Raw genomic sequence first — 26,487 nt, forward strand, 5'->3', positions numbered from 1 at the left:
TTAAATCCCAGACCACATGGGCAGCCACCTAAGTCATACTCCTATAAAAGTGAAAAGAACTCTTGGGCAGAAAGAGACTACCTCTCACTTCTATATAGGGTGGAGGGGAATTTAGAGGACCTAGATATGATTTCTAGCTTGAGGGAATGATTCTCATGAACTTAAGGAAACTACAGTTTGCAATTTAAATCCTGTTGCATTGGTCCTAAGGAAAGCATCTACTAAGGCTGGAAGTGGGGACCGGAAGGGCAAAGGCCCTGGAGCAGAGGTACAGCCTATCTCTGAACCAGTGGAAATTTCCGTGGTAAGAGAGTCTTTGTGCTCTCCTGAAATCTTGACAGAGGTTTCCTCAGGCAAATGTTGTAAGAGAGGAAAAACATTATAGCCTGAAATAAAACTGAGGGTACCATCCAGGACATCCAGCCACACACAATACCCTGAAAACCTGATGCAAAGCTGTCCCCTGTACGTTCAGGGCCACCTCTGCTTGGAAGTGCAGTTCAAGCAGAGGCGGAAAAGAAAGCTACATGCACGGCAGTCTGTTTGCCTTCTGGACCATTCATCTGCTCTCTTCCATTTTTTATCCTTTTAAAGTCTAGATCTCTAGATCTGGGAGCTGAAGTGACAAAAGGAATGAGTCTGCCCTTCTTAGCCATTCTCCCAAGACACCTCTGATGAAACCGAGACCTTATTCAGGTACGTGTTGTATTCTAAGCTTTCCCTGCACAGGCTCCCTATGTGTACAGATGTGCACAATCCATACTGTGTTTCTACACCTTAACTTCCCCCAAAGGGGAGTGAAGATATTAAGCACTGGACCATAGCAGCAAGTTTGATTCTTCCGGCTCAAGTGACTTGCACTAACAGTCACTGTGATCACGTTAATTTAGGAGACGTCTGCTCTCTGGGAACAGGGTCTACAATGGAGACCATTTGGGCTTTGAGTCAAAATCAATAAACATGTTCCTTTTCTTTTTTTCTCAGAGTTTTTTCTAACCCGGTATCAGGTTAACAAGGTAATTATGTTGAGTTAAGAAACTGTGGGTTCTTTAGGGAAATGATGCGTCAGACTAAGAATAGGAAGGTACAAAGGGTAGAGAGTGAGGGAAGTGTTCTTTAATAGTAATTATCTTGGTTGTATAAAGTGTCTTTGTTCTCCAGAGCTTCATGTACTCTTCCTGTACTTTCTAAATTCTTCTTCTTCCCTCTCGAAAGGATGAGAGCACTGAGGGAAACCATCTGCTAAAATCACTCCACGGGCCAGTTGGCCATGGGTATAACGTGACTCTGAACCCTGCCCCTGCCTACAGAGGCAGAGGTCTTCATCTTTAAGGGTTCACTCTACTCCAACTAAACGGTAAACTCCTGGGAAAAAACTAGATTTTATATGTTTGTGTACACCCCAGCACCTAACGCAATGCATGGCAAACAGGGGACAGAATTGTTTAGAAATGAAATCACTTCAGTTTTCTGCTTAAAAATGTTTTAGGGAGTTCCTGTGATCTTGAAGGTGGCTTTAAGACCTTTAAGACCTACTCTGGGAACTCTCTCACATCCACCTCGTCTCAGTGAGGTTCTCCTTTGTGGTCCCTTTGTCCCCTGGGCTTCCTTTATTCCTGTTCATAGCACACTTATCATAAATTGTCTGCCCAGCTTTACACTTTCAGCACTTTTAGGGGAGAGTGTGCTTGTCAGTACTTGGCACACAGTAGATACTCAATAAATGTTTGCTGCATGAATGAATATGTAAATGTTTACTCAATAACTGATCATGTTTTGGATCCTAGGAAGGTGAGGGAGGTGAGCTAGGAAATAAAGGTCAGAGTTGCTTTGGAGCTATGGTGGAGAGTCAGAAAAGTCACAAATAACAGCTATTTCAAGGAAAAAGGGCATTATTTTAGGGACTATTATGGAAAAGAAGCCCTAAAATGGAGGAGTAGCAGATGTATGAATATCTAAATGGAGAACAGACCTCACAAAATGAATCAAGTATTATTGAGGCCCACCCATCACTGCTCTAAATGAAGTTTTCTTTTGCCAGTATCCTGTGCTGATACAAACCTATTTTGTCTGTAAAAATTAGATGTTCCCAGACTCAGACTCCAGTGCAGATGAGGGCAAAAAGCTTTCGAAAAAAGAAAAAAATTCTACACTGGATCTCACCTCAACTCAACAGACCTATTTTCTTTTTCAACTGCAGAGTATAAAAAAGCAGCTCTTTAAGCTAAGAGAAGGCTTTTCAACAAAAGGACTCATCAATGTGTGTATTATGCAGCTACATTTAGGACAGGCTGTGGCAAGGGTGGATGGCTGAAAGCTGTTCTGCAGACAGGGAAACCTGAGAATGAGTGCAGTGAATTCAGTCTGTGCTTAGGACCAAGATGTGCTGGTAACAGGAATCCTGACTCGTAACCAAACAGAAATAGCCAAGAATCTTGAAGTCTCCATTTTGGTGCATACCCTCCTGGTTTCCATAGGGGGCTTCTTTTTGCTGAGCCCTTGACTGGAAGTCCCCATCTTGGCCCTAAAGTGGGAGAAAAAAGCCCAAGAAACATTACTGGCAGCGGCAACATCATCACATTCAAGCAAAAGTGTCCCAGATGAATATTTCAGCAGGTTGGCTATTTTTATGCCACTCCTGGCCTGCAGAATAAATTGTGTGGCCAAATTCTCTTTGGGTGATGCTTTAATTCATAGGAGAATCACAATTTGAGACACTTGGGAATCTAGGGGTTGAGAAAGGGAAAATGTGATTGACAGCAGGATTTTGAAATATTTGCTTGGGTATCAAAACACAGAGAAAGGGAAGATATGAGGCCCCATCTCTGTGAAAAATTCAGTCAAACAGAACCAAGCAAAACTTCATACCTCTAAGCACCCTCACATTGTACCTGTCTGGGAAAGGAATTTCCCACCTCTTCACTGACATGTGCGTTTGGACAGTGTAGGGGTCAGCTCCTTCGTGGTCCACCCTCACAGCCCCATACGTCCCCACTGCCCTTGTATGTCTTGGTGCCCACATAGTACCAGGAAAAGAACAGCTGCTTTCTGTGAACCTGAGCTGAAAGCACTTTGGGTTGGGGAGCAAACCATACCTTGGATTATTCCAGCATCTCTCTGTGGGTGCTAATATGAACAACTGAATTGTCTTACTGACTCATTCTGTCCCTGACAGAGAATCAAAAGAAGAAATAAGTAGCCCCTACATTAGTAACGTCAACATGTTAAAAGTTGTGCTCAACACTCCCCATAATCTGCAGCACTTCAGCCAGTAATTGAGGCATACCCTCTTACAGACAACTATGTTTCGGCCTGTACGACCTCTTAAGGTAGAGTTCCAAAAGCTGCACAGGCTCCGCATGCAGCAGACACAACCACCCACACCTGCCGGAAAAGTGAGAGCAGGCACAAAGATATACTGCTCACTACATAAAATAAGATTATATTTTATTCGTTCTCACTCTTTTGAGGCTTTCTCTATGTTCATGTATAATACTGTGGGGCTTCAGATCTTATGCCTTCTGAGTGCCTTTTCTTTTTCCTTTCTCTTTTTTGGCTGCACTGCTCGGCTTGTTGTTTAGCGGCTCAGTCCTGTCCAACTCTTTGAGACCCCGTGGACTGCAGCCTGCCAGCCTCCTCTATCCGTGGGATTTCCCAGGCAAGAACACTGGAGTGGGTTGCCATTTCCTTCTTCGGGGGATCTTCCCGACCCAGGGATCAGACCTGCGTCTCCTGCATCGGCAGGTGGATGCTTTACCCCCGAGCCACCAAGATCTTAGTTCCCCAACCAGGGATGGAACCTGTGGCCCCTGCAGTAGAAACGCAGAGTCCTAACCACTGGACCACCAGGGAACTCCCTTAGTCCTCACTGAGAATAATAAACAGAAGAATTCTACTTTGCTGAGGAAGTAGATTTGCAAATTACATTGCAAATACCAACTTGCTTCCTTCCCTTAGTCCACCCACCCGAATAGCAGCTATGAATGAAGCCCTGAGACAGAGTGACTCGCCCCAACAGAGGGCAAGGCCTAACTCAAATGCAGGGTTCAGCGCCTCACCCAACACCACTGACCTGTCCAGCTCTGGCCTGGCTGGGGAGCTGGGCACTTCTCTGAGTTTTCGTTTCTTCAGCACAGCTTCTGCTGCTTTCCTCTCTTCTAGGACCTTCAGAGAGCAACCAGTTTCCTGAGACTCTTCCTTTTCCAGAGTTGCTCACATGAGGGCACCGTTAAGAGAACTGCCCATCTTTAAATTGCCAAAGGCAGCTTTTAACATCAGCTTTGTAAGTAAGGACAGACAAAGTCTCAGAAATCTAGCCAAGAAGATAAAAAATTCTCAAGTATACAATTCTTATTGGACCTGGGCAACAACCAAGGGGCAAAAAAGAAGATTCAACAGCAAAACATGAGATAATAAGAGGCAATAAAGGCAATTTTCATTTCATACAGAAAAGGCAAACTTACCAACCCAAGAGGACTGCTGTTCACTGATTTTCCTACAATAGGAAATTTGAATATCATAATGAAGCAAGGCTGTTTCTTCACTGACTTCTTAGAACTGGTCCTAGATAAACCTTTGGTGTGTGCCCTTTTCCCTTTCACCTGGTATCACTTTTCCTAGAATTACTGTCTTCAAACTTTTTTTCTCCCTTATTTTATTGTCATCTACAAGCTAAAGAGTCTGACACAGATAATATTATAACAATAAGTCACTTAAAAGGGGATGATCCCTATTATGAAAGAAAAAAGGTGGAACTTATGGCATCAGTGACAAATGAATTGAGGTATTTTGAGATAATGCCTTTGTACTTTTTTTTTCCAAATCAAACTGGTAGATGTCTCCTTGTCCCTCTATTTGTAAAAATAGCAATGGCCCCCAGAGATTAAAAATTGGGAGATATCTTTAAGATATTACTAAGATGAAAGTCATTAAATACTCTAAAATGGAAGGAATTATTTATATCATAGGTTATTTTTCATTGAGTTATTACCCTAAGTCACACTGTACTTTCCATTTCCGAGTACACATTTAATATTTTCAACAACTCAATGACTATTATTAGTTTTCACCATTTCACAAAGGAGGCATACAAAGATTGAGTAATTTATCTAAGGTTACACACTCTTAAGTGGCAAATCCACCAAGATTTGAACCGGGCAGCCTGGCTTGGAGGACACGCTCCGGACTTCTGCAGCGTCAGTGTTCAGGCTCAATCTGGCTATTTCACCACTATTTCAGCTCTGCTAACCTGTGGATGTTCAACCTCCCCCTTTTCCTTCTCCACTACCTACACTTCCAGCCTTCTACTTACCTGGTGACAGATTTTCATGAAACCATTTCATCTCCACGTACAGAGTGAAAACAAATGGATAAGGGACCAAGACAGTTTCCCCATGTTTGAACTTCAGATGGGACACTCTTTCCCATTTGCTTTTATCTGGGAAATGTGCTAAGGAGTGAGGATGTAGCCAGTATGAATCCCTGAGTACTATTTTAGAGAAAAGACTCCATCTCCTTTCCTTGACCTACCCTCCAAACTGCATGGGTTTGCTGCTTCCACTTGAAACTACAGTGTGAATTGTAGTTCATTTCCACCCAGGAAAGAAAGGATACAGGGAAATACAATAAAGTGTTCTGTAGCAAATGGCTGTAAATTATCCAGGTTTCCTAAGACTGCACGAATAGAATCCTGAAAAAACAAAAATGTGAAATAACTTTAAGACTAATTTCAGCCGATCTGTCAATTTATCTTTATCACTGCTCTTCACATACCCTACACTCTTTCAAAGTCAAACTGCTAGCTGTTCCCTGAGTATACCTTCCACTTCTCCACTTCTCTGCTCTTGCCTGAAATACCCTTTTAGTCTATCATCATATGACTAAATTCTACTTACCCTTTTATGGCACAACTCAAAAGCCATGTCCTCCACAAAATTTTCCCTGATTTCCCAAGTTGAATTAACTATAGGTCTCAAATTTCACAGTAGTTAGCCTTGGGCCTTTAGTATATTCCATGCATCTTTTTTTTTTTTTTTTTTTCCCTTCTGTGCCTCCAGGCTTGTGAAATCTTAATTCCCTGACCAGAGATTGAACTCTGGCCCGGCAGTGAAAGTGCTGAGACCTAACCACTGGACTGCCAGAGAATTCCCTCTATGCACATATTTTTATTTTCTTTACTAAGAAATCTTCTTGAAGTAGAATATATACCTGATTTATCTCAGCATCCCTTCTCTACCACAGTGGATGAAGCATAACAGGTCCTCAACAAATAGATACTGGATTTGTTGCTCAGTTCTGTTGGACTCTCTATGACCCTATAGACTGCAACCCACCAGGCTCCTCTGTCCATGAAATTCTCCAGGCAAGAATACTAGAGTGGGTAGCCATTCCCTTCTCCAGGGGATCTTCTCTAGCCAGGGATTAACCCCATTACAGGTGGATTCTTTACCATCTGAGCCACCAGGAAAGCCCCAGTGAATAATATTGGTATTTATTTATATGTACTTATTTTGCTTTTGCTTATGTCAAACCTTTTCTTCTATTCTCTTTAAATCTTAATTATTTAGTCTCTAATTAACCTATGCTTATTAGTATATGGGCAAAGAATCAGACATGACCAAGCACTCACCACTACTCAAGAACCCTTTAAGATAAAAGATTTCTATTATCCTCATTTTACTGACAAAGAAACTAAGACAGAAAGAGGTACAGTGACTTATGGAAGGCTACACAGATAGTAAAGATGAAGTTAAGACACGAACCCAGGCACTGGGGCTCCAGAGCTTACACTCCTAACCATTAGACTAAACTGCTTATCAATATATGTTTTCTAAGTGAATGACAAAGGATAACTTCTGCTTCAAAACTAATGAGAGTTTAAAAAAAAAGGAGCATATAAAAAGCACTTCACCATGGCTGATTCATATCAATGTATGACAAAACCCACTGGAAAAAAAAATAATAATAATAAAAAAAAAATAAAAATAAAAAGCACTTCAAAAAGTTTTAGGGAATTCCCTGGTGGTCCAATGGCTAAGACTCCACACTCCCATTGCAGGAGGCCTGGTTTTGATCCCTCGTCAGGGAACTAGATTCTGCATGCTGCAACAAAGGGTTCGCATGCTGCAATAAAGACTGAAGATCCTGAAACTAAGACCTGGTGCAGCCAAATAAATCAATAAATGTTTTAAAAAAGCAACATTTTTATATGATTATAAATGTATATAGGTGTTCTCTAGCTACCATCAGATGAACTACTATGCAGCATGAACTGCATACGTCTATTTCTAAACCTCACTACAATCCTGAAAACTGATATTATTTATCAATCCTACTGACAGGTAAAGAAACAGTCTCAGATAAGGAAGACAAATTTCCCAAAAATTGTACTGTGAAGGCAGAACTAGAGTTCAAATCCAGGTTTCATTGGTTCTAATGACTGTTTGCAATCCTTTACTGCCTTGAGCTTTTCTCTGCCCATATTAAGTGAAGCAAAGTGAAATAAATTTTGCTTTACTCATAATTAAAACAAGCAGATAACTGTCATGGTCCTATGTTAAAATAATTGTTATTTATAATGATGCCTCTGAAGTTCTCAAAGATCCTAATGTATTTTTCAACACATAGCTAAAGAGTACCTTTAAGGCTTTGACTCAACTTTTTGGTTTCACAGTTTTGCATTTGTGTATGTAATTATATTCAAATTCTTTGAAATGTGGCAGCACATGTCTTTATAAATCACAACAGTCATAGATCACTCAGTCATGAAGTTAGAAAAGAATACACTAGTTTAAAACTCTCATGTTATGAATGAGGCAAATAAGACCCAGAGAGATAAGTGATTTGCTAAGGCTCACACATTTCTTAGTGGCTCAGCCAGGACTAGAAACCAGGGCCAGCACCCAGAACTCTAATTCCTTGTCCAATGCTTTCACCAGTTTACAAATCTGTCCACCTTCTTTGTCTTCTTCTTGTGGGAAAATCTAAAGCCATTAGAGTTGGGTAGGAAAGGAATGAAAATGAAGTGGAAATACAGCAGATGCAAATGTTTCCAATTAAAATGAAGACACAGCAGCCTTGTCTGTGTATTTACAGTTGAGCTTCCTGAACGTCAAGTACCAGGCAGTGGTTGGGATGGTGAGGTTTCCCAGAGGCCTGGAAGGCAGCAGTCCTCCGGATGCTTTCTCTATGCCAGCTGCCACAAAAGACAGCTGCCCATGGCTGGGAACTCTAGTGGAAACAAAATAACTCTTAGCCTCAAAGGTGCTGACACTTCAACTAGGAAAATTGAGAAACAGTATAGGCTTTAATTTCCCTGGAAAAACAGTAACCTTTCTCTGCAGAGGAAATGTGGCAGGGAGAAGTCAAATAATCAAGCAGAGATTGTGACTCAGTTTGTAGGAAACAACTAAAGTCTAAGTAGGGATGCATCCTCAGCTTAAAATACAACATTCCCAGAAGCTGTCTGCTCCTCTCCCTACCTCCAGCTCCTGGACGATGACTTCCTTGTTTTCTGCCTCTTCCCCTCTAGAAGGTAAACAGACAAGAAGTAAGTAAGCCAAGAAGAAAAGCTCTGGAGACAACAGACTCTAGTAAAAATGACATTTCCAATGAGCTAAGGGAACATAACTAAATAACAATTGTGTGTGCTGACTCAGTGCTCAAGGGAAGAAGAGCTCACTAGGTGGTGTAGACTGCAGACCGGTATGAGGCTGTACCAAAATATCTTCTCCACTACCCTGCCAAGACCTGACATTTCCACCGGTGAAGTTAATAATTGATTAGACCAGTAGTACAAGTGTAATCTGCGGACCTACAGGGGTCCTCAAGACCCTTTCACGGAGTCTCCAAGGGCAAAGCTAGTTTCATAATAATACTAAGATATTACTTGCCTTTTTCACTATGCTGACATTTGTATCAGTGCTGCAAAATCTGTGGTGGTGAAAATACTGGTGCCTTAGCACAGATCTAGTCAGTTGCCCTAAACTGTACTAGCAATTGTAGCCATCTTTGCCACCACACAGGAAAAAAAATTCCAATTTCATTTAATATCTTAGAGGAAGAAGTAAAGCCTTAATAATTCTATAAATCTCACCCCCCCCAAATAATGCATTTTTAATATATTATGTGCTAAAACAGGAAGTATGGATAAAGTGTTTCTGCAGCATACCAGAAGATGATGGTTCTCCTGAGGAGAAGTGCCTGCACGACTGTTTAAGTTGCAAACTGAACCACTTACTTTTTCATATTTTACTTGACTGATCAGCTGACAGATAAACTACGGTGCTTATTCGGACCAGGGAATGTGACAGACATTTTCTCAAAAGTGAACAGTGAGCTTATCAATAAAACTGACAGTATTTGTTGTTAAGGGTAAATTTTTGGATTTCAAGCAAAACTTCGAATTGTGGAAAACTTTTATCCACCACTGTGGGGTTGACAACTTCCAAATACTTAGACATTTTTCTGATAAGGTTGGCAGTGATATTAGCAAATATGATTTTTGATTTTTGATACTGTATAATGAAGTGTGTTGACATTTGAACAATGTGCATAAGCTAGTGAAACAATATTTTCCAAGTGACCATAGAAACACTTCATGTTACAAAATCATTCTAGGTAAAAGATAGATCAGCTTTTAAAGAACAAGACAGACCAATGGATTTTAATGTTGCAGAGTTCAAAAAGTACAGTGATATAATTTCAGATTCCACATTGCAACTAACCTTTAAAAAACTACTATATTTTTAAAAAATGAAACGGAGTTTCCTGGTGGTCTAGTGGTTAGGACTCGGCACTTTCACTACTATGGCCTGGGGTTCAATCCCTGGTCCTGAAACTGAGATTCCACAAGTTGCATTGTGCAGCCAAAATTTAAAAAAAATTTTTTTTAATTTAAAAAAATTATAAAAATTTAAAAACAAAATAAACAACTATTACTTGTCAAGTGTTTTTTTTTTTTCTTTTCTGTTTTTTTTTGTTTTCTTTACTTGTCAAGTTTTGATGCAGGGCCAAGGAAGAATATCCACAATGATCTGAGAAGACTATTAACATATTCCTACCTTTCCCTACTACAAGTATTTGTTGTTCAGCTGATTAGTAGTGTCCAACTCTTTGCAATCCCATGGACTGCAGCATGCCGGCTTCCCTGTCCTTCACCATCTCCTGGAGTTTGCTCAGACTCATGTCCACTGAGTCAATGATGCAGTCCAACCACCTCTGTTGCTCCTTCTCCTCCTGCCCTCAATCTTTCCCAGCATCAGGATCTTTTCCAATGAGTTGGCTCTTCACATCAGGTGGCCAAAGGATTAGAGCTTCAGCTTCAGCATCAGTCCTTCCAATAAATATTCAAAGTTGATTTCCTTTAGGATTGACTAGTTTGATCTTCTTGCTGTCCAAGGGACTCTCAAGAGTCTTCTCCAGCACTACAGTTTGAAAGCATCAATTCTTCGGTGCTGAGCCTTCTCTATAGTCCAACTCTCACATCCATACATGACTACTGGAAAAACCATAGCTTTGACTATATGGACCTTTGTCGGCAAATATATGTAAGGCTACATATATATGTAAAGCTAAATTTTTCATGTAATTCAACCAAAAGAAAAAATTCACAACAGAATAAATGTAAAAGCAAATATGATAATCTAGCAGTTTTTTATTAAGCCAGATATTAATGAGATTTGCAGAAATTTAATGTGATGTCAATCCTCCCATTAATTTTTTGCTTTAGAAAATATGGTTTAGTCACAAAGTTGTGTTTGACTCTTTTGCCACTCCATGGACTGTAGCTTGCCAAGCTCCTCTGTCCATGGGATTCTCCAGGCAAAAATACTGGAGTATATAGCTATTTTTAATAAAAATATATTAAAACTTAATAGGTATATCATTATTATTAATATTACACATTTAAAAGTTGTGGTAAAATACATATAACCTCAACTTTTCCATTTTAACTATTTTTAAGTATATAATTCAGTGGCATTAATTAATGGGTTGGCCAAAAATTTCGTTCAGGTTTTTCCATAAGCTATTACATTCAAGACCATGGCTTGCAGTCAGCACTACCTATTTCTAAAACTTATTTCCACAAATAGAAACATTGTGTTCTTTAAACAATAACTCCTCATTCTTCCCTCCACCCAGCTTGTCTCTATGAGTTTTCCTATTTTAATATTTCATATAAGCAGAATCATAAAAGATTTGCCCTGTTGCGACAGGCATATACCTAGGAATGAAATTGCTGGGTCATAAGTTTCGTCTAGTCAAGGCTATGGTTTTTCCAGTGGTCATGTATGGATGTGAGAGTTGAACTGTGAAGAAAGCTGAGCACCGAAGAATTGATGTTTTTGAACTGTGGTGCTGGAGAAGACTCCTGAGAGTCCCTTGGACTGCATGGAGATCCAACCAGTCCATCCTAAAGATAAGTCCTGGGTGTTCACTGGAAGGACTGATGCTGAAGCTGAAACTCCAATACTTAGGCCACCTCATGTGAAGAGGTGACTCATTGGAAAAGACCCTGATGCTGGGAGGGATTGGGGGCAGGAGGAGAAGGGGACGACACAGGATGAGATGGCTAGATGGCATCACCGACTCGATGGACATGAGTTTGAGTAAACTCCCGGAGTTGGTGATGGACAGGGAGGCCTGGCATGTTGCGATTCATGAGGTCGCAAAGAGTCGGACACAACTGAGCGACTGAACTGGACTGAACTGAACTGATGGTAATTTTATGTTCAACTTTTTGAGGAACTGCTAAACCACTTTCCATAGTAGCTGCATTATTTTATATTCCCACCAGCAATGTATGAAAGTTCCAATTTCTCCACATCCTTGTCAACAACTGTTGTTTTGTTTTTTAATTATAGCTATCCTAGTAGGTGTGAAGTGGTATATCACTGCAATTTTGATTTATTTGCATTTTCCTAGTGACTAAAGATATTGAGCATCTTTTCATGTGCTTACTGGCCATTTGTTTATCTTCTTTAGAGAAATATCTATTCAAGTCCTTTATCCATTTTCAATTGGATTGTTTATCTTTTTGTTGTTGAGTTGTAATTCTTTATATATTCTGGATATTAAGCTCTTATCAGATATATGATTTGCAAATATCTTCTCTCATCTGTGGTTTTCCTTTTCATTCTGTTAGTAGTGTTCTTATACATATAAATTTTATAAAATCAACTAAGTCCAATTCATCTCATTTCTTTTGAGGCCTGTGTGTTTGGTGTTGTATTTAAGAAACCACTGCCAAATCCGAAGTCATAAAGATTTGCCCCTATGTTTTCTTCTAAGAGTTTTAGTTTTAGCTCTTATTTAGGTCTTTGATCCATTTTTAGTTAACTATAGTATATTGTGTAAGATAAGGGTCTAACTTTATTCTTCTGCATGTGGATATCCAGTTTTCCCAGAACCATTTGTTAAAGAAACTGTTCTTTCCCATCGAATGCTCTTGGCATTCTAGTCAAAAATCAATTGACCAGGGGGTACTCTTTTGCCCCCTTCTGATGCCTATGTCAGAAGCTTTCTCTATCTCCTTTATACTTTAATAAAACTTTTATTACACAAAAGCTCTGAGCGATCCAGCCTCGTCTCTGGCCCCGGATTAAATTTGTCTCCTCCGGAGGCCAAGAATCCCGCGTCTTATCTTTCAGCAACAACCTTTCATCTTGGGGGCTCGTCCGGGATCCTTCAGGACAAGATGGGCCCGATAATCTATGTGAGCCTACTTCTGCTGACTCCAGAAATCCTGAGTCTGCCGTTTGATCCTCAAGACAATGCCTTCCTGTCCTGGACTCACTCCTATGCTGCATTCCACAATCGGTCTAACTGCTGGGTCTGCGGAGCACTCCCCTCTTCATCAGTGGAAGGCGTTCCATGGTGAACATCTCCACTTCAAGGAAAGGACTTTCTCCAAGTCTGCAATACCTTCAACAATCGCATGTGATGCCTCTTCTTAAACTGATGACATCTAACAACCTTAAGATGGACTGATGTAACTATGGACATAATGTGACTTTTCATTTTGATTTTAACTTGGTTTAATGACTATTTTGCCTTACCTCTGTAACTGTATTATGGGGTTTTCTGTCTAAAAGCCTTTAATTTACAAATAGTTGTCCGAGCTCCTATGAGTGCCACAGCCTCCTCCAACTATTACTTGGAGCCCCTGGATCAGACATCCTCACTATGAGGATTAGGAGGATACGTTGCCTCACCAATTTAGGGACAACGCCCCTTGTCAGCTCGGAAGCAGTTATGGAATGAGAACGACGCCCCTTTTCCCTAGGCAACATAATTCTCCTAAAAGAAAAGGGGGGAATGAGAGAGTCATTTCCTAGGCAGTTTGATAAGAAGTCTAGGGGTCCCCAAGGAGAGAGAGGTCTGGGATATTCAAGGAGGAAGAAAGGACAAACTTTTTTACTTTTTTTCCTCTACATTCCTTAGGATTATATAACAATAATGTATCCTGCCTGAGGACAGTCTTTGAATTAAACCCTCTGGCTAATTCTGTTATCTTAAAACATAAATTATGGGAGTAGGTCTGGTCTTTACAAGGATGTATCCTGCCTGAGGATGATCTTTGGATTAAATCTTCTGGCCAACTCTGTTATCTTAAAATGTAAATTATGGGAGTAGGTCTGGTGAGGTCTTTACAACCTCCAGACATTCTTTGGATTCATTGGAGAGTATATAACTCCATTGGTAACACTAGCAAAGGGGGTACTCTTTTACTCCCTTCTGATGCCTATGTCAGAAGCTTTCTCTATCTCCTTTATACTTTAATAAAACTTTATTACACACACACACACACACAAAAATCAACTGACCATAGATATTAGTGAGGTTTTATTTCTGGGCTCTCAATTCTATACTATTTATCGGTCTATATGTCTGTCCTTATGCAGTATCACACTTTTTGATTACTTGTAGCTTTGTATGAAGTTTTTTAATTGGCAAGTATGAGTACTCCAAATCTGTTCTTTTCCAAGATTGTTTTGGCTATTTGGGATCCCTTGAAATTCCATATGAATTTTAGGTTCAAAAAAAGTGCCACTGGGATTTTGCTAGGGATTACATTGAATCTGCTGATTGCTTGAGTACCGTTTTCATCTTAACAATATATATATTTGGCTGCACCACAGAAAATGCAGGATCTTATTAACAGTTCCCTAACCAGGGATCAAACCTCTGCCCCTGGCAGTGAAAGCACAGAGTCCCAACCACTGGATTGCCAGGGAACTCCCATCTTAACAATATTAAGTCTTCCAATCGATGAACACAGATATCTAATTAATTTTTTTGGCCTCTCTGCATGGCTTGTGGAATCTTAAATTCCCTGACCAGGGATTAAACCCAGCTCTGACAGTGGAAGTGCTGGGTCCTAACCACTAGATCACCATGGAATTCCCACAGAGGTCTTTCTATTTAGATCTCCTTTAATTTCTCTCAGAAATATTTTTAGTTTTCAGTGTGCGAGTCTTGTACCTCATTGGTTGAATTTATTGTTAAGAATTTTTTCTTTGTGATACTATTGTAAGCAAAATTGTTTTCTTAATTTTCTTTTCAGAAATTACTGCTAATTTACTGCTAGTGTATACAAATCAACTGATGTTGATTTAGTATAACTTTGCTGAATTCATTGATAAGGTTTAACAGTTTTTTATTGGTTTGTGTGGATTCTTTAGCTTTTTCCACATATAAGATCATGTCAGGAATTCCCTGGCAGTCTAGTGGTTAGGACTCCATGCTTTCACTGCCAAAAGCTCAAGTTCAATCCCTTGTTGTGGAACTAAGATCTCACAAGCCATGTGGTACAACCAAAAAAGAAAAAAAAAATCACGTCATCTGCAAACAGAGATAGTTTCACTTCTTCCTTCCCAATTTATATGCATTTTATTTCTTTTTCTTGACTAATTGCTCCGGCTAGAACTCTAGTACTATGATGAACAGAAGGGATGAAAGTGGACATCCTTATCTTGTTCCTGATCTTAAGGAAAAAGCTCAAGTTTTTCACCATTGAGTATGTTGTCAGCTGTTGGTTTTTCATATATTGACTTTATATTGAGGAAGCTCCCTTCTATTCCTAGTTTGAGTCATTTTATCATGAAAGGGTGCTAGATTTGGTCAAATGTCTTTTCTGCATCCATTGAGAGGGTCATGTGGTCTTTTTTCTCTTCTTTCTATTAATGTGGTGTATTATATTGATTGATTTTTGTATACTGAACTATCCTTGCATTCCTGGGGTAGTCCCAGGAATATAAACAATGCCAATCTTCTTATTAATTTTTAAAAATATGGCTATTTTAAATAAAATGTTATAATATTTTTAAATTAATAAGTAATTATTTAAAATTTTTCTTTTGATTTTTATATGATAAATATTGACAGGTATGACTCATTTAATCAAAAACTCTTTGGAAGCCTCAATTTTAAGAGTGCAAAGGGGTCCTGAGGTAATTTGAGAACCACTGCCCCAAAGGTATGCTATTACTAATTTAAAAACTTATATGAATAATAAATATATAGAATATAAAATACCTGGAAAAGAGAGCTACAAGGTGCTGCTTCAGCCAGTCTCCCGGACTTGGTGAAGGCAGAGAAGGAATGACCTGTGGGAATGTATTAACCTGTGTTTGTAAAGGCTACCCTCCTAGTTTTAAAATTACCTGATGCTGTTGCCATATCGAATTTTGAATTTATACACGTTGGGTCCTGCATGAAGAAATCTCGTCTCTGGAAATGGGTAGGTGAAAGGTTTTAAACTCATTGCTTCCAAACAGTAACCTAAATAAAATAGAAGTATTAAAGAATTACTAAGGGAGGTGGGAGGGGGGATCGGGATGGGGAATACATGTAAATCCATGGCTGATTCATGTCAATGTATGACAAAAACCACTACAATATTGTAAAGTAATTAGCCTCCAACTAATAAAAATAAATGGGAAAAAAATAAAGAATTACTAAAAAGCTAAATATGGTTCCTTATGTATAGGGAATAAAGCCTGCCCAATCTGTAGCATCTCTTCATCAGTATAATGTCCAGTTCTCAGTATCACTGCCTATGTCCCAGGCTCAGTTTTAATATTAATTACCTGGACCATTTCCCCACCTGCATGGACAGGATACATGATATTCTGAGATAATCTTTACACTTGAAGTCAGGAGACCTAAGCGAAACTTTTGCCGTTTACCTTATGACCTTGTACAAATTACTTCTCTTCCATGAGAGTAATGATACTAACATCTGATGATAACAGGGTTTTTGTTAGGATTAAATCTATCTCCCAAATATCTCTTGAATCTGTTCTCATCCCTTGCCCCCATTTTCTCTGGAACCTAGGCCAGCGTGAAGAGGGCTCAAATCAAACAATGACACAGTTCAAAAGATGCACCAATAAGAGGCAATTGGGAACACCTCTGCTGTTAATTTTCTATGACGTTTAGGAATTAGCACACCTTCCTGCTACAGCCAATGCAATAAATTAAGGATGTATACTAACATTTTAAAGTCTTGCCAAGGAATGCCTTATCTTCCACACCTCTCAACTATTCTTCTTCACCACTTACGAGAGTACCCTGTGCCACAAGAATGCACCCTATTCTCCTAGCACTTACGAGTTTTACTTTTCCTATTCCAGAATCTCTACTCACTTAAGGGCCTCTCTGTGGGAAACTCAGAAGAAATGGAAAACGAAGTATGGCATGCCTCTTCTACTCCAAGAGAGCACTTGGTATGCACTCAGAGGACTTTTCTATGCCTCTTTTTATTTGTAAAGTAGAGATAATAAGCCTTGTACTTTCTGTCTCTTCATATGGAAGTTTAAATAATAAATAATGAGAGTAAAAGGTCCAGAGTTTCTAGGATCACATCTACCTATATACAATGCAAGGTATTGATTTCAGAGGCAGCTGAGCTAAGGTAGACAGAACAAGTACAAAGTAAGAATAATTTATGCTTTAATCTCAGTTCCATTATCCCTACATAGTTTCTCTCGGCTTTGGTTTTATTATTTATACAATAATAACAACTTATGTATGTAACAACTAACAAAAATTTTTGTCATACCCTATTCTAAGTACCTTATATATAGATCTTACTTAATTCTCACAAAAAGCCTACGAAGTAAGTAGTCTAAATTTGATAGATGAGGAAATTGAAGCACTGAGAGATGAAGTAAGTTTTCTATGGCTATGGATTTTGGAATTGGGATTCAAACTGAGGCAGTGTTAATTGAGACTTGGTGGTCTTAACCACTTTTCCACCCTGCTTCCTGGGGTTATAGAAAGCAAAGCAAAAAAAAACAACAACAAGATAATGACTATAAAACCATTTTGCAAGTACTAACATATTATACGCACATAAAGAACTACTTTCATTATTCTTTCCTCCATATTACCCTGATTCCACACCTACTCAGCAGGGAGGGCTCTAATATGTACAGTTGGAAGATCTATGTGCCCAAAGAATGGCATTTCCCACAATTTCCAAAGTTCAAGTCTGGGGCTGCCAGTAAAGAGATATCCCAGTGTCTGATCTTGGCTGCTTGGGATTAGAATGATAGGAGGCTGGAGCCAAAACCCGAGACTATTTAGACTAGAATTGCACTCAAAAGTGAAAAGAAATAGTTGGTGCCAACTGCAAAGTTACCAGAGGGGAAATACTGTTCACATTCTGAGAAAAACTTGCACATTCTCCATGCCCTAGGCATGGCAAGAACCCATGCTAGATTTGATAGTGTTTTTGGTGCTAGATGACGTTACCAAGTAGGCAGGGACCACCTGATGAGACTTAGGTTGCTGTCACAAAAACTGAGCCCTTAATTATTCAGAGGGTTCTTTTAAAATGCAGTCACCTCTCTCCACAGACTGAGGACTGGGGCCATCAGAACAAAGGAAATGAAGAACATTTGCTGGAAATGACAATTCAGAGAGGAAACTTCATGTGCTGTGTTACAGCTGGCTGGCTGAAAGAAGTAAAAACAATCCTCTTCTAGCTGGGGCCTGTTCCTGTTAATTGCTGCCTGCCTGCTTCAGAAACAAACACCACACACTAATTACTCTATTTGAAAATAAGGATTAGACAGCATAATCCCAAACAATCATATAGCAGCAGTGGTTCAAAGATTCACAAGGTTATTTTCCAACATGAGTACTGCAGTCATGGTGACACTATGTCCCGGGAACATATCATTAAGTTGATGAGATCTTACAGATGAAAGGTCAGACTCTCAGCCAATTTTAGGTGATCATAAAACATGATGCCTTTAAAACAAAAGAAGAGAAGTTATAGGCAATATGGGATAGTGGGAAAGACACAGGATTTGTAATTGGAGGACCAAGGCTTGAGTCCTAGCTCTGCCTCTTATCAGTCATTCAACCTTAATCAAGTCACATAGCTTCTTCATTTCTCAATTTCTACATCTCTAAAAGAGGAATACACTTATCCCTGGAATTTCTGTGAGGATTAAATGAAATAATGCTGTAAAAAGCACTTCATAAATGCTGGGTAATTATATTAACATTAGCTCTTTTGATAGATTTGAAGAGTTCCTCTCTTAATGCTTTAATAGAAAAGCACACTCAAGAGAAGTGTTTAGCTTTAATATCAGTACAAAATCTGATGAATCTCAATTAAGACTCTTTCCTTGAAAATCCCCAATAATAGATTTAAATGACACATAGGCATTGATGTTAGAAAGGGAAAGACTTTTTAAAGTTTTAGTAATTTGTCTCACATAAAGAAACATTTGGAAAAAAAAAAAAAAAGAAACATTTGGGTCAATGCACAGAACTTGAATCAGTGCTGAATGCAATATGAAGATAATGATATGATATGCAATATGAATGCAATATGAAGATAATGATATGATAAAGATCATACAGAAGTACTGGCACTAAATATATCTGGTGATACTTGATGGGAAAACCCTCCACAGTGTTAATAAAAGAGACTTCATAAGCATTCATTAAAAATACATTTACTGAGCAGGTCTAACATAACAGGCTCTGTGACCACGAATGAGTTTGGGCCAAAAGAAAAAAAACAGGGAAATCCCACTCATGCTATGAATCCAACATCCAAGTTTTAGAACTGAGGCTGAAGACAGAAGCTTGGCTTCTCCTTCTACCTTCAGAAGTCCTTGGCGAGTTTCAAAAGTCTGCCTGCCTTTGCTGAAATAGATCCAAACTCACTGAAAACCTATATTTCCAATGAGATTCATGCTTGCCTATAGCTGAAGTGCCCTTCATTTTGGAGGGGACAAAAAGGAAATGAATTCATCAAAGAAGGAAATGACTCCTATAGGTCACATAACTCAGTATGGAACAAGGATTAGCCCCCAAGATTGTTGAATCCTTTGGCTGACACATTTTCCATAACACATCACCTGATCATTTTATTAAACTATAACCCTGGTCAATCACATAAGTCTGGGTGGCAAACTCAATTTGGGTACAAAGACATAAAAGCCAAAATGCAGCAATTCCGGATTAAAGCTTTTTAGGATTATATCTTGGGATATAAAGCGTTTCTTTCACATTTGTCTTCGAGCTCTATTTTCAAAAGGAACTATTCTCAGTTTCCTCACCTTGCAGGGTGACTAGGATGATTAATGAAATAATGCATGTATAATTGCTTATTGCAGTGCTCTATGCATAGGTTATTCAATAAAGAATAGCCGTTTTAAAAGCAAAACAAATCCAAGTGTTAAGATATAGGACAAGAAGAGCTGATCTAAGACTACCCAAGATACTTCTATGCCTACTGATGTCATCCTTTCCCATTAGACTTCTGCCTACTCTTTCTGGTAAGACACAATCTTTAAAACACCACTGGCATTTATTCAGAAATATATTTGCAACTGGAACTGTGTCAGATTTTGTTTTGTTTTGTTAGGGAGGGGAGAAGTAACTAAATCTAACAGAGGGATAGGAAAGTGTCCTGAAATGAAATCAAAAGGCCTTAGTGAACAACTCAATAGGGCAGAAAGGAGATTCAGTCAACTTCTTAAGTTACTCTTTACACCTAAATGGCTTTTCCACTTCCATTTTAACCACCCTAAAAGCTAATGGAAGAATTATCTTTGGTCAGTAAATCCAGGACTGTGCTCCTTACTTGGAAAAAGCAATAGAATGGTATCTCATCTTAGCACCCTGCCCATTAGTTGTGGCTTGTTATATGAAGATCCCTGGAGAAGAAAATGGCAACCCACTCCAGTATTCTTGCCTCGAGAATCCCATGAACAGAGGAGCCTGGCAGGCTACAGTCCAAGGGGTTGCAAGAGTCGTACACGACTTAGCGACTAAACCACCACATGAAGATCAACCTATTAGCATTCACATCACACTGAATTCACTGCAGAACTCTAAAAATCTTAATCCCAGGAATCCTAAAAGCATTTGGATGTAAAATTGCAGGCAATGAGGGATATTTTATTTTTTGGTTACACCACTGGGTGAATTGCCCTGAAGCAGTACCTGCAAAGATTTTTAAATGATAAAGAAGATCAGTACTTTCAGAAGGGCAAATGGTGGAGAGAATATCCTTAGCTAAAGAGAAAGAAGCATCTTTTGCAGTTTTGAGCTATAAACTTTGAGTCCTTGATGTACATATCTCAAGGGTTTTAGTGACAGAAAGATGAAGTGTGAAAAGAAAGCTTCTAAAATATACAGCTTTGTTCTTGGCATGAAAAAATGGTAGATTCCGAAGAAATGAAGTTAATAAAAAAACTATTACTTTTTATACAAAGAAAGCAAATTTTACACAGGAAATCTGAAATATTTTATGGCTTTTAATTCTGGTGAGATACTGGGAAGATAAAAATTATATTCACTAGGTTTACAAAAAGATAAACCTGACATGAGGAGATCATCTAATTGGCCAAGGTCATACATCAAGAGCAAGACTAAAACACAGATGTATTGCTAAAGCAAGGTAGGCCCACTGAATTAAGGGTGTCAAGAATACAGGTACCTTATGAATTATCCTAGACTCAATATTAGCTTCAATTCTTTATATCTTTATATTTTACCACCTAAGTATAACTCTGAAATAACAGAATCAAGTATAACTGCTAAGAAACATAAAATTTAGCACTTTGAAAGATCATCAGACCATAGGGATCTGATGAATAAAATCTTACATTTATAAAAGCACTTTCAGTTTATACAATGCTTTTCCCATCTATCCCTAACTCACAAGATTCAAAAACATCTATTGAAGTAGGCAGGGCAGATTCAGCTAATTTATACTTCACACTAAATGCTCTCCTAATTTTTATCTGATTTGATCCTCTCAATCTTGTATTCATTCAATATTTATTCATTCAGTTCACAATTATCTGCATACCAACTATGTTCCAGAAACTTAAGTGCTGGAGATAAAGTGGGGAATAATAAGAACTCAGTCACTGCTTGCAAAGAGCTTACAAATAATTTTAAGGATGATGACTGCTACAAAAAAGGACAGGGTGACATAGGAATATGACAGAGAATCCTAACCTAGAATAGAAGTCAGAGAACTCTATGTAAGTGACTCATATTTGAAGGATGAGTATGAGTTGGGGAAGACACAAATGGCGAATGGGTGAGGCGTCTGATGTAGGTACAAGAAAAGCAGATACAACAGTCTTCAGTTGAGAGAGACTACTGTCATTTCAAGAGGGAGAAGTATAGTACTTCTGAACACAGTTGGCAAGAAGTGAGACAAACTAAGACTACAAAGATAAACAGTGAGTCATCACACATTTGACAGCCTACTATGTATCAGGCATTTCTTTCAGCAATGATAGAGCGGGTAATAAGAAAGACATGATTCTTTGTCTTTAACAGCTTAGATTTCAGGAAGTTTGGAGAGCAATAATAAACATATAAATAAATGTAATTTGAAGTACTGCAAGTATTATGAAGAAAATAAAACAGGGTTCTGTAGTACAGAGTGACTGGGAGACTACATTAGTATAGCCAGTGAAAGTCTTTCAGAAGAGATCAAACTGAGTTATGGCCTTAATGGAAAGTGAAACAACAAAGTCAAGGGGAAAAGCATTCCAAGCAGGAAAAAACAAGCACAGATGCCCTGTGATGATTGGTAGTTAAATGACAGAAAGGTCAGTGTGACTGGAGCACAGAGAATGAAGACTTGAATAGAAAGAAATGAAATCAGAGAGCTAGGCAAGAGCTAGATCATATAAAGGCTGCCAGCCATTGTAGAGTTGCGATTTTATGCTAGTGAAAGTGAAAGTTGCTCAGCTGTGTCCGACTCTGCGACACCATGGACTATATAGTCCATGGAATTCTCCAGGCCAGAATACTAGAGTGGGTAGTCTTTCCCTTCCCCAGTGGATCTTCCCAAGCCAGGGATCGAACCCAGGTCTCCTGAAAAGAAGTGTAATTACTTGATTTATGCTTTAGAAACAGTACTCTGGCTGCCAAGAGAAAGATGAACTGAAGAGTTGTGGTAGTCCAGCAGAAAGATGCTTCAGATTTGGACTTTGACGTCTCAGTAGTCAATAACTACTAAGATTTGGGGTATATTTTAGACTGATGGACTAGATGCAGGAATCAAGAATGGCTCTTGATTTTGGCCTATGCTATTAGACAGGTAATGGTACACACCCTTTACTGAGATGGAGAAGAATTCTGAAGAAAAAGATTTGCCATTCTAGGGAATTCTCTGGCAGTCCAGCAGTTAGGACTCCAGGCTTTCACTGCCAAAGGCCCAAGTTCAATCTCTGGCGGGGGAACTAAGATTCCACAAGCTGCTTGGTGCCACCAAAAAACAAAACAAAAAAAGATTTGCCATTCTCTTTCTGTTCTGGGTAAGCGTGAGAGGCCTGTTAGATATCCCAGGGGATGTGTCAAGGGGGTGGTCTCTTGGTATGCAAGGAGTAGAAATCAGGATAGAAATATAAACTTGAGTTATCAGTGTTTAGATGGTATTTGAAGATGGTATTGGAAGCTATTGGAATAGTAAGATCATCCAGGGAGAAAATACAGATAGAGAAGGAAAGAGGGCTTTCCTCATAGGCCAGGCTATGAACTGTGAAGTCTATCCAAAGAGCAATCAGAAGGCACTGAAGGGCATAATAAAGAGATGACATGATCACATGGCTGTGGGTTTAGAAAAAAAAACAAACAAACCAAAAAATCAAAACAATCCCTCTGATTGTAATGTAGGAAATAACCCAAAACCAGAACAGATGAAAGAGGCTCAGTTAAGAGACTCCTGTGGTTCCTGGCAGAAGCTGATAATAGCCTGGTTTATACTGATGAGTGGAGATGAAGAGAAGTAGTCTGGTTTAGAAGACGTTTAGTCATGATTTGGTGACTTGACAGGGTAAGGAAGAAGTCCAGACAAGGATGATTGTGAGCTGCTTGAACAAACAATTGAAAAATAAAGACACCTCTTCCCCCACCAAAAAAGGAGCCTTAGAAAGTAAGTTTTTGAGGAGAAGATAACTGAGTCCATTTTTGGATATGCTCCATCTTAAGGTGCCCACAAGATATCTAGACATTCTAGGTAGGCTGGTGGATATTTTGGTAGGTTTACTATCTGCAGATTAAGGAATTAAAGTTCAGAAAAGTCAAGGACATAGGGCCAAGTATACCTTTCCCAGATGCCAAGATTCAAGGACCCAAGTAGCTGAACAGAGAGATCTCACTGAGAGCTATGACTCAAATATTGATACTTAACTTCCTAGATTCAGTCAGGCATCTGAAAACAAGAAATTCATTCAAATCATTAAGACATGATGTGACAAGACATATTTCGATGAAAGAAGTCATGTTTTCACGCCAACTCCTAAGTTAGAGGATGGTTATGAACCAGAATGATGGCTTTTGTGTGCAGCTTTGGTTTTTTGTTTTTTTTTTTTAAGAGGCTGTGGTAAGGGGAGGCTCAGAAGACTGGATCTGCGCCAGAGGCAGAACTTTGTGCTGGGTTGGTGTGGCAGCAAGAACTGTCCCTGGGGTTTCCTTCACCTCTGCCCTGCTCACTCGCCCGTGGAAGGGGATCTGGACATAGTTCGGCGCCTGCCTGGCTTCCATCCCTGCTCACCTGGTTACCCCGACCTGAGAGCTCCAGGCCGCCGCCCTAACCACGAGGCCCTGCGCTGGGCGTCCAAAGGGGCCCGGGGCTTCTAAGGCTGCCTCAGAAGGCGGCTGCGGAGTGGGGGCTGGGCCAGAAATCTCCTTCAGAGAAAGGCGCCAACCTCACTAGAGAAACAGGCCGCTGCCAGTTGTTACCTCAGACCCAAGAACCTCCCAGGCGCGGCCTGGCTGTTTCTTATAGGGGTTCTTCGCGCCTCATCAAATTGGCTTCGGCCAGGGTACCCACTAAAATCTGTTCTTTAAAAAGAGCGGAACTTTGTCAAAAAAACAGAATAACTTTCAAAAGGCGGGGGCAGAGTAGTTTCCCCAATTCCAAGACTAAATAACTCAAAGCTCACACACTGAGTAACCATTCGAAACTCTCTTATGAAGCCCCCACTGTTCCTTCCTCAGACTTTACAATGGGGAATAAATACTTTTATTCATCAAAAAAATAAATAAATAAAAGAGTGGGCGCCGACCTCGCAGGAAGCCTGGCTTGCTGACCTGATCGCCCTTGCGTCTGCGCCTCAACTCCTGTCGCGGGCAGACCAGGCCTTCAGCTCACGCGCAACTGCGCACCCAGGTCGCCACGTAGGCTGCGCTCCGAGGCCTGGGCGCGGTCTGCGCGTGCGCGCCGCTGAGACACTGCCCAGGGGTCGCGCGAGACCGAGACCCGGGACGGCGGCTCGCCTCACGCGCCCCACCCGCGGGAGCACAGAATCCCAGTGTCTTTCCTTGGTTCCTGAGCTCCTCGGCCGGTTGGTCTTTCTATGCCTGGCGTGGGTGGGTCGGGTACTGTGGACCGCGCAGCCCCTACTGTGTGTCGGGCATCGTGCTGGCGCTTTCCTTTAACCCTCACCCTTGTACTGTACAGCAGTTATTAATATCCCAGCTCTAAAGAGGCCAGGAAACAGGAGCGACTTGTGGACACGCAAGGACTCGAACACTCAGATGAGTTTTTGTGACTCCAAAGCCCAGCACCTTCCCATCCACTTCCTGCTGATCAAATTCTGACTGCGTTGTGAATTATTAAACCCCTCAGTCCCACATCCAGTGGGTCGGACTGGGTATCCTGAATTCCTGATAATGGACCTGCCTACTTGGGAGATACCCCTCGGCCACAACTCTTATCCCTGTAGTCCTGCATTCTCCAGTCTCCATTTTTGCTGATCATGCCATCCCCTCTGCATGGAATACCTGCCCCCACCGGTAAGGCCACCCCCATTTTAAAGCCTACTCCATATGATGATGGCTGAGTCTTGTGTATTTTTCATACTCGGGACTACTGAGCATCTACTGCCAGCTAGTACTCCACAAGAGCCTGGGAAAGCAAGGCAGGAAAAGAGAGGAAAAAAGTGGGAGTGGGAGGGAGAGAGGAAACTAGATCGAGGAGGATGCCTATCCCATCCAAAGAGGGCATCGGCCAGCCAGTCACCTACTGAAAGAAGGGAAGTGTGGCCTGGTAATGTCCAATCTGATTTTCTTGAGAAATCTCCCGGAGTGTTGGCGGGGCTTTCCTAGTGGTCCAGTGGTTAAGAGTCCATCTTACAATGCAGGGATAATGGTTGGGTCCCTTGTCCAGGAAGATCCCACATGCTTTGGAGCTGCTAAGCCTTTTATACCACATCTACTGAGCCTGTACTCTGGAGCCCAGGAGCCAGGTACTAAGGCCGCGCGCCCTAGAGCCTGTGCTCTGCATCAAGAGAAGCCCCCACAGTGAGAAGCCAGTGCACCGCAGCTAGAGAGTAGCCCCTGCTCTCCACGACTAGAGAAAGCCTGTGCAGAGCAATGAAAGACCCAGCACAGCCAAAAATATATAAAATTATTTTAAAATAAAAATGTTGGCAACAGTTGAAAAACTTGAATACAATGTGTGGACTGAAACGAACACAGCTGTGGGCAGACCTAGCTCTTGAGCCACCTATATGTAGCTCTGACCTTGACTGACACAGTAAACGTTGACCAAGTGGATATGGCTTGAGTCCCAGCGCAGGGCACCTTCAGGCCACTATTGGGTGCACATCCATTCCACTCTCCATGCCTGGGAACCAAGAGGAAAAAAACTTTTTGGGTGGAGGTGGGGTCAATGCAGGGAAAAGGAATCAGTCTTCTGAGAGCCTGAAGAAAACTGTTGTGTACCTGTGCTGGTTACTTGCTATCTATTTACCTGGACATTGTTTGTACCTAAGATTGTGGTAAGGAAGGTCATGAGTCTTACATGACCACCTGTGTAATGTGTGTGAAGATTTCCTGTGGAGGAGATCCCCTGGCCAGATGTAAAGGACAGAGGAAGTAACCACTGTTTGGACATAAATAGCCCTCAGTTTCAACCAACTTGGAGGGAAATAGGCAGAAACCCCTGGGGCATTATTACAACCCCAAATGCCCAAACACCCCACT

General features: G+C 40.4%; 1 protein-coding gene across 5 annotated transcripts in view; it reads right to left on the reverse strand.

Moving 5' to 3' along the window:
• MAJIN (membrane anchored junction protein) overlaps positions 1-25,164 on the reverse strand; it is a 28,047-nt gene extending 2,883 nt beyond the window's left edge. Inside the window, exons 1-8 of one of the 5 annotated variants that reach the window (XM_043452351.1) lie at positions 24,592-25,164; positions 15,666-15,783; positions 8,481-8,526; positions 5,614-5,689; positions 5,312-5,437; positions 4,464-4,495; positions 4,073-4,164; positions 2,461-2,524 (exon numbers count right to left, since the gene is read on the reverse strand). In XM_043452351.1, the coding sequence (XP_043308286.1) occupies positions 2,461-2,524; positions 4,073-4,164; positions 4,464-4,495; positions 5,312-5,437; positions 5,614-5,689; positions 8,481-8,526; positions 15,666-15,766 (537 nt within the window). In that variant the 5' untranslated portion in view covers positions 15,767-15,783; positions 24,592-25,164. Of the gene's footprint in view, positions 1-2,460; positions 2,525-4,072; positions 4,165-4,463; positions 4,496-5,311; positions 5,438-5,613; positions 5,690-8,480; positions 8,527-15,665; positions 15,784-24,566 lie in introns of all 5 variants that reach the window. The other 4 variants (XM_043452352.1, XM_043452353.1, XM_043452354.1 and 1 more) reach the window with 4 other exon arrangements.
• Between the last annotated feature and the right edge of the window lie 1,323 nt (positions 25,165-26,487).

The sequence above is a fragment of the Cervus canadensis genome, chromosome 29 (assembly GCF_019320065.1).
Source record: "Cervus canadensis isolate Bull #8, Minnesota chromosome 29, ASM1932006v1, whole genome shotgun sequence".
Classification (NCBI taxonomy): Eukaryota; Metazoa; Chordata; class Mammalia; order Artiodactyla; family Cervidae; genus Cervus; species Cervus canadensis.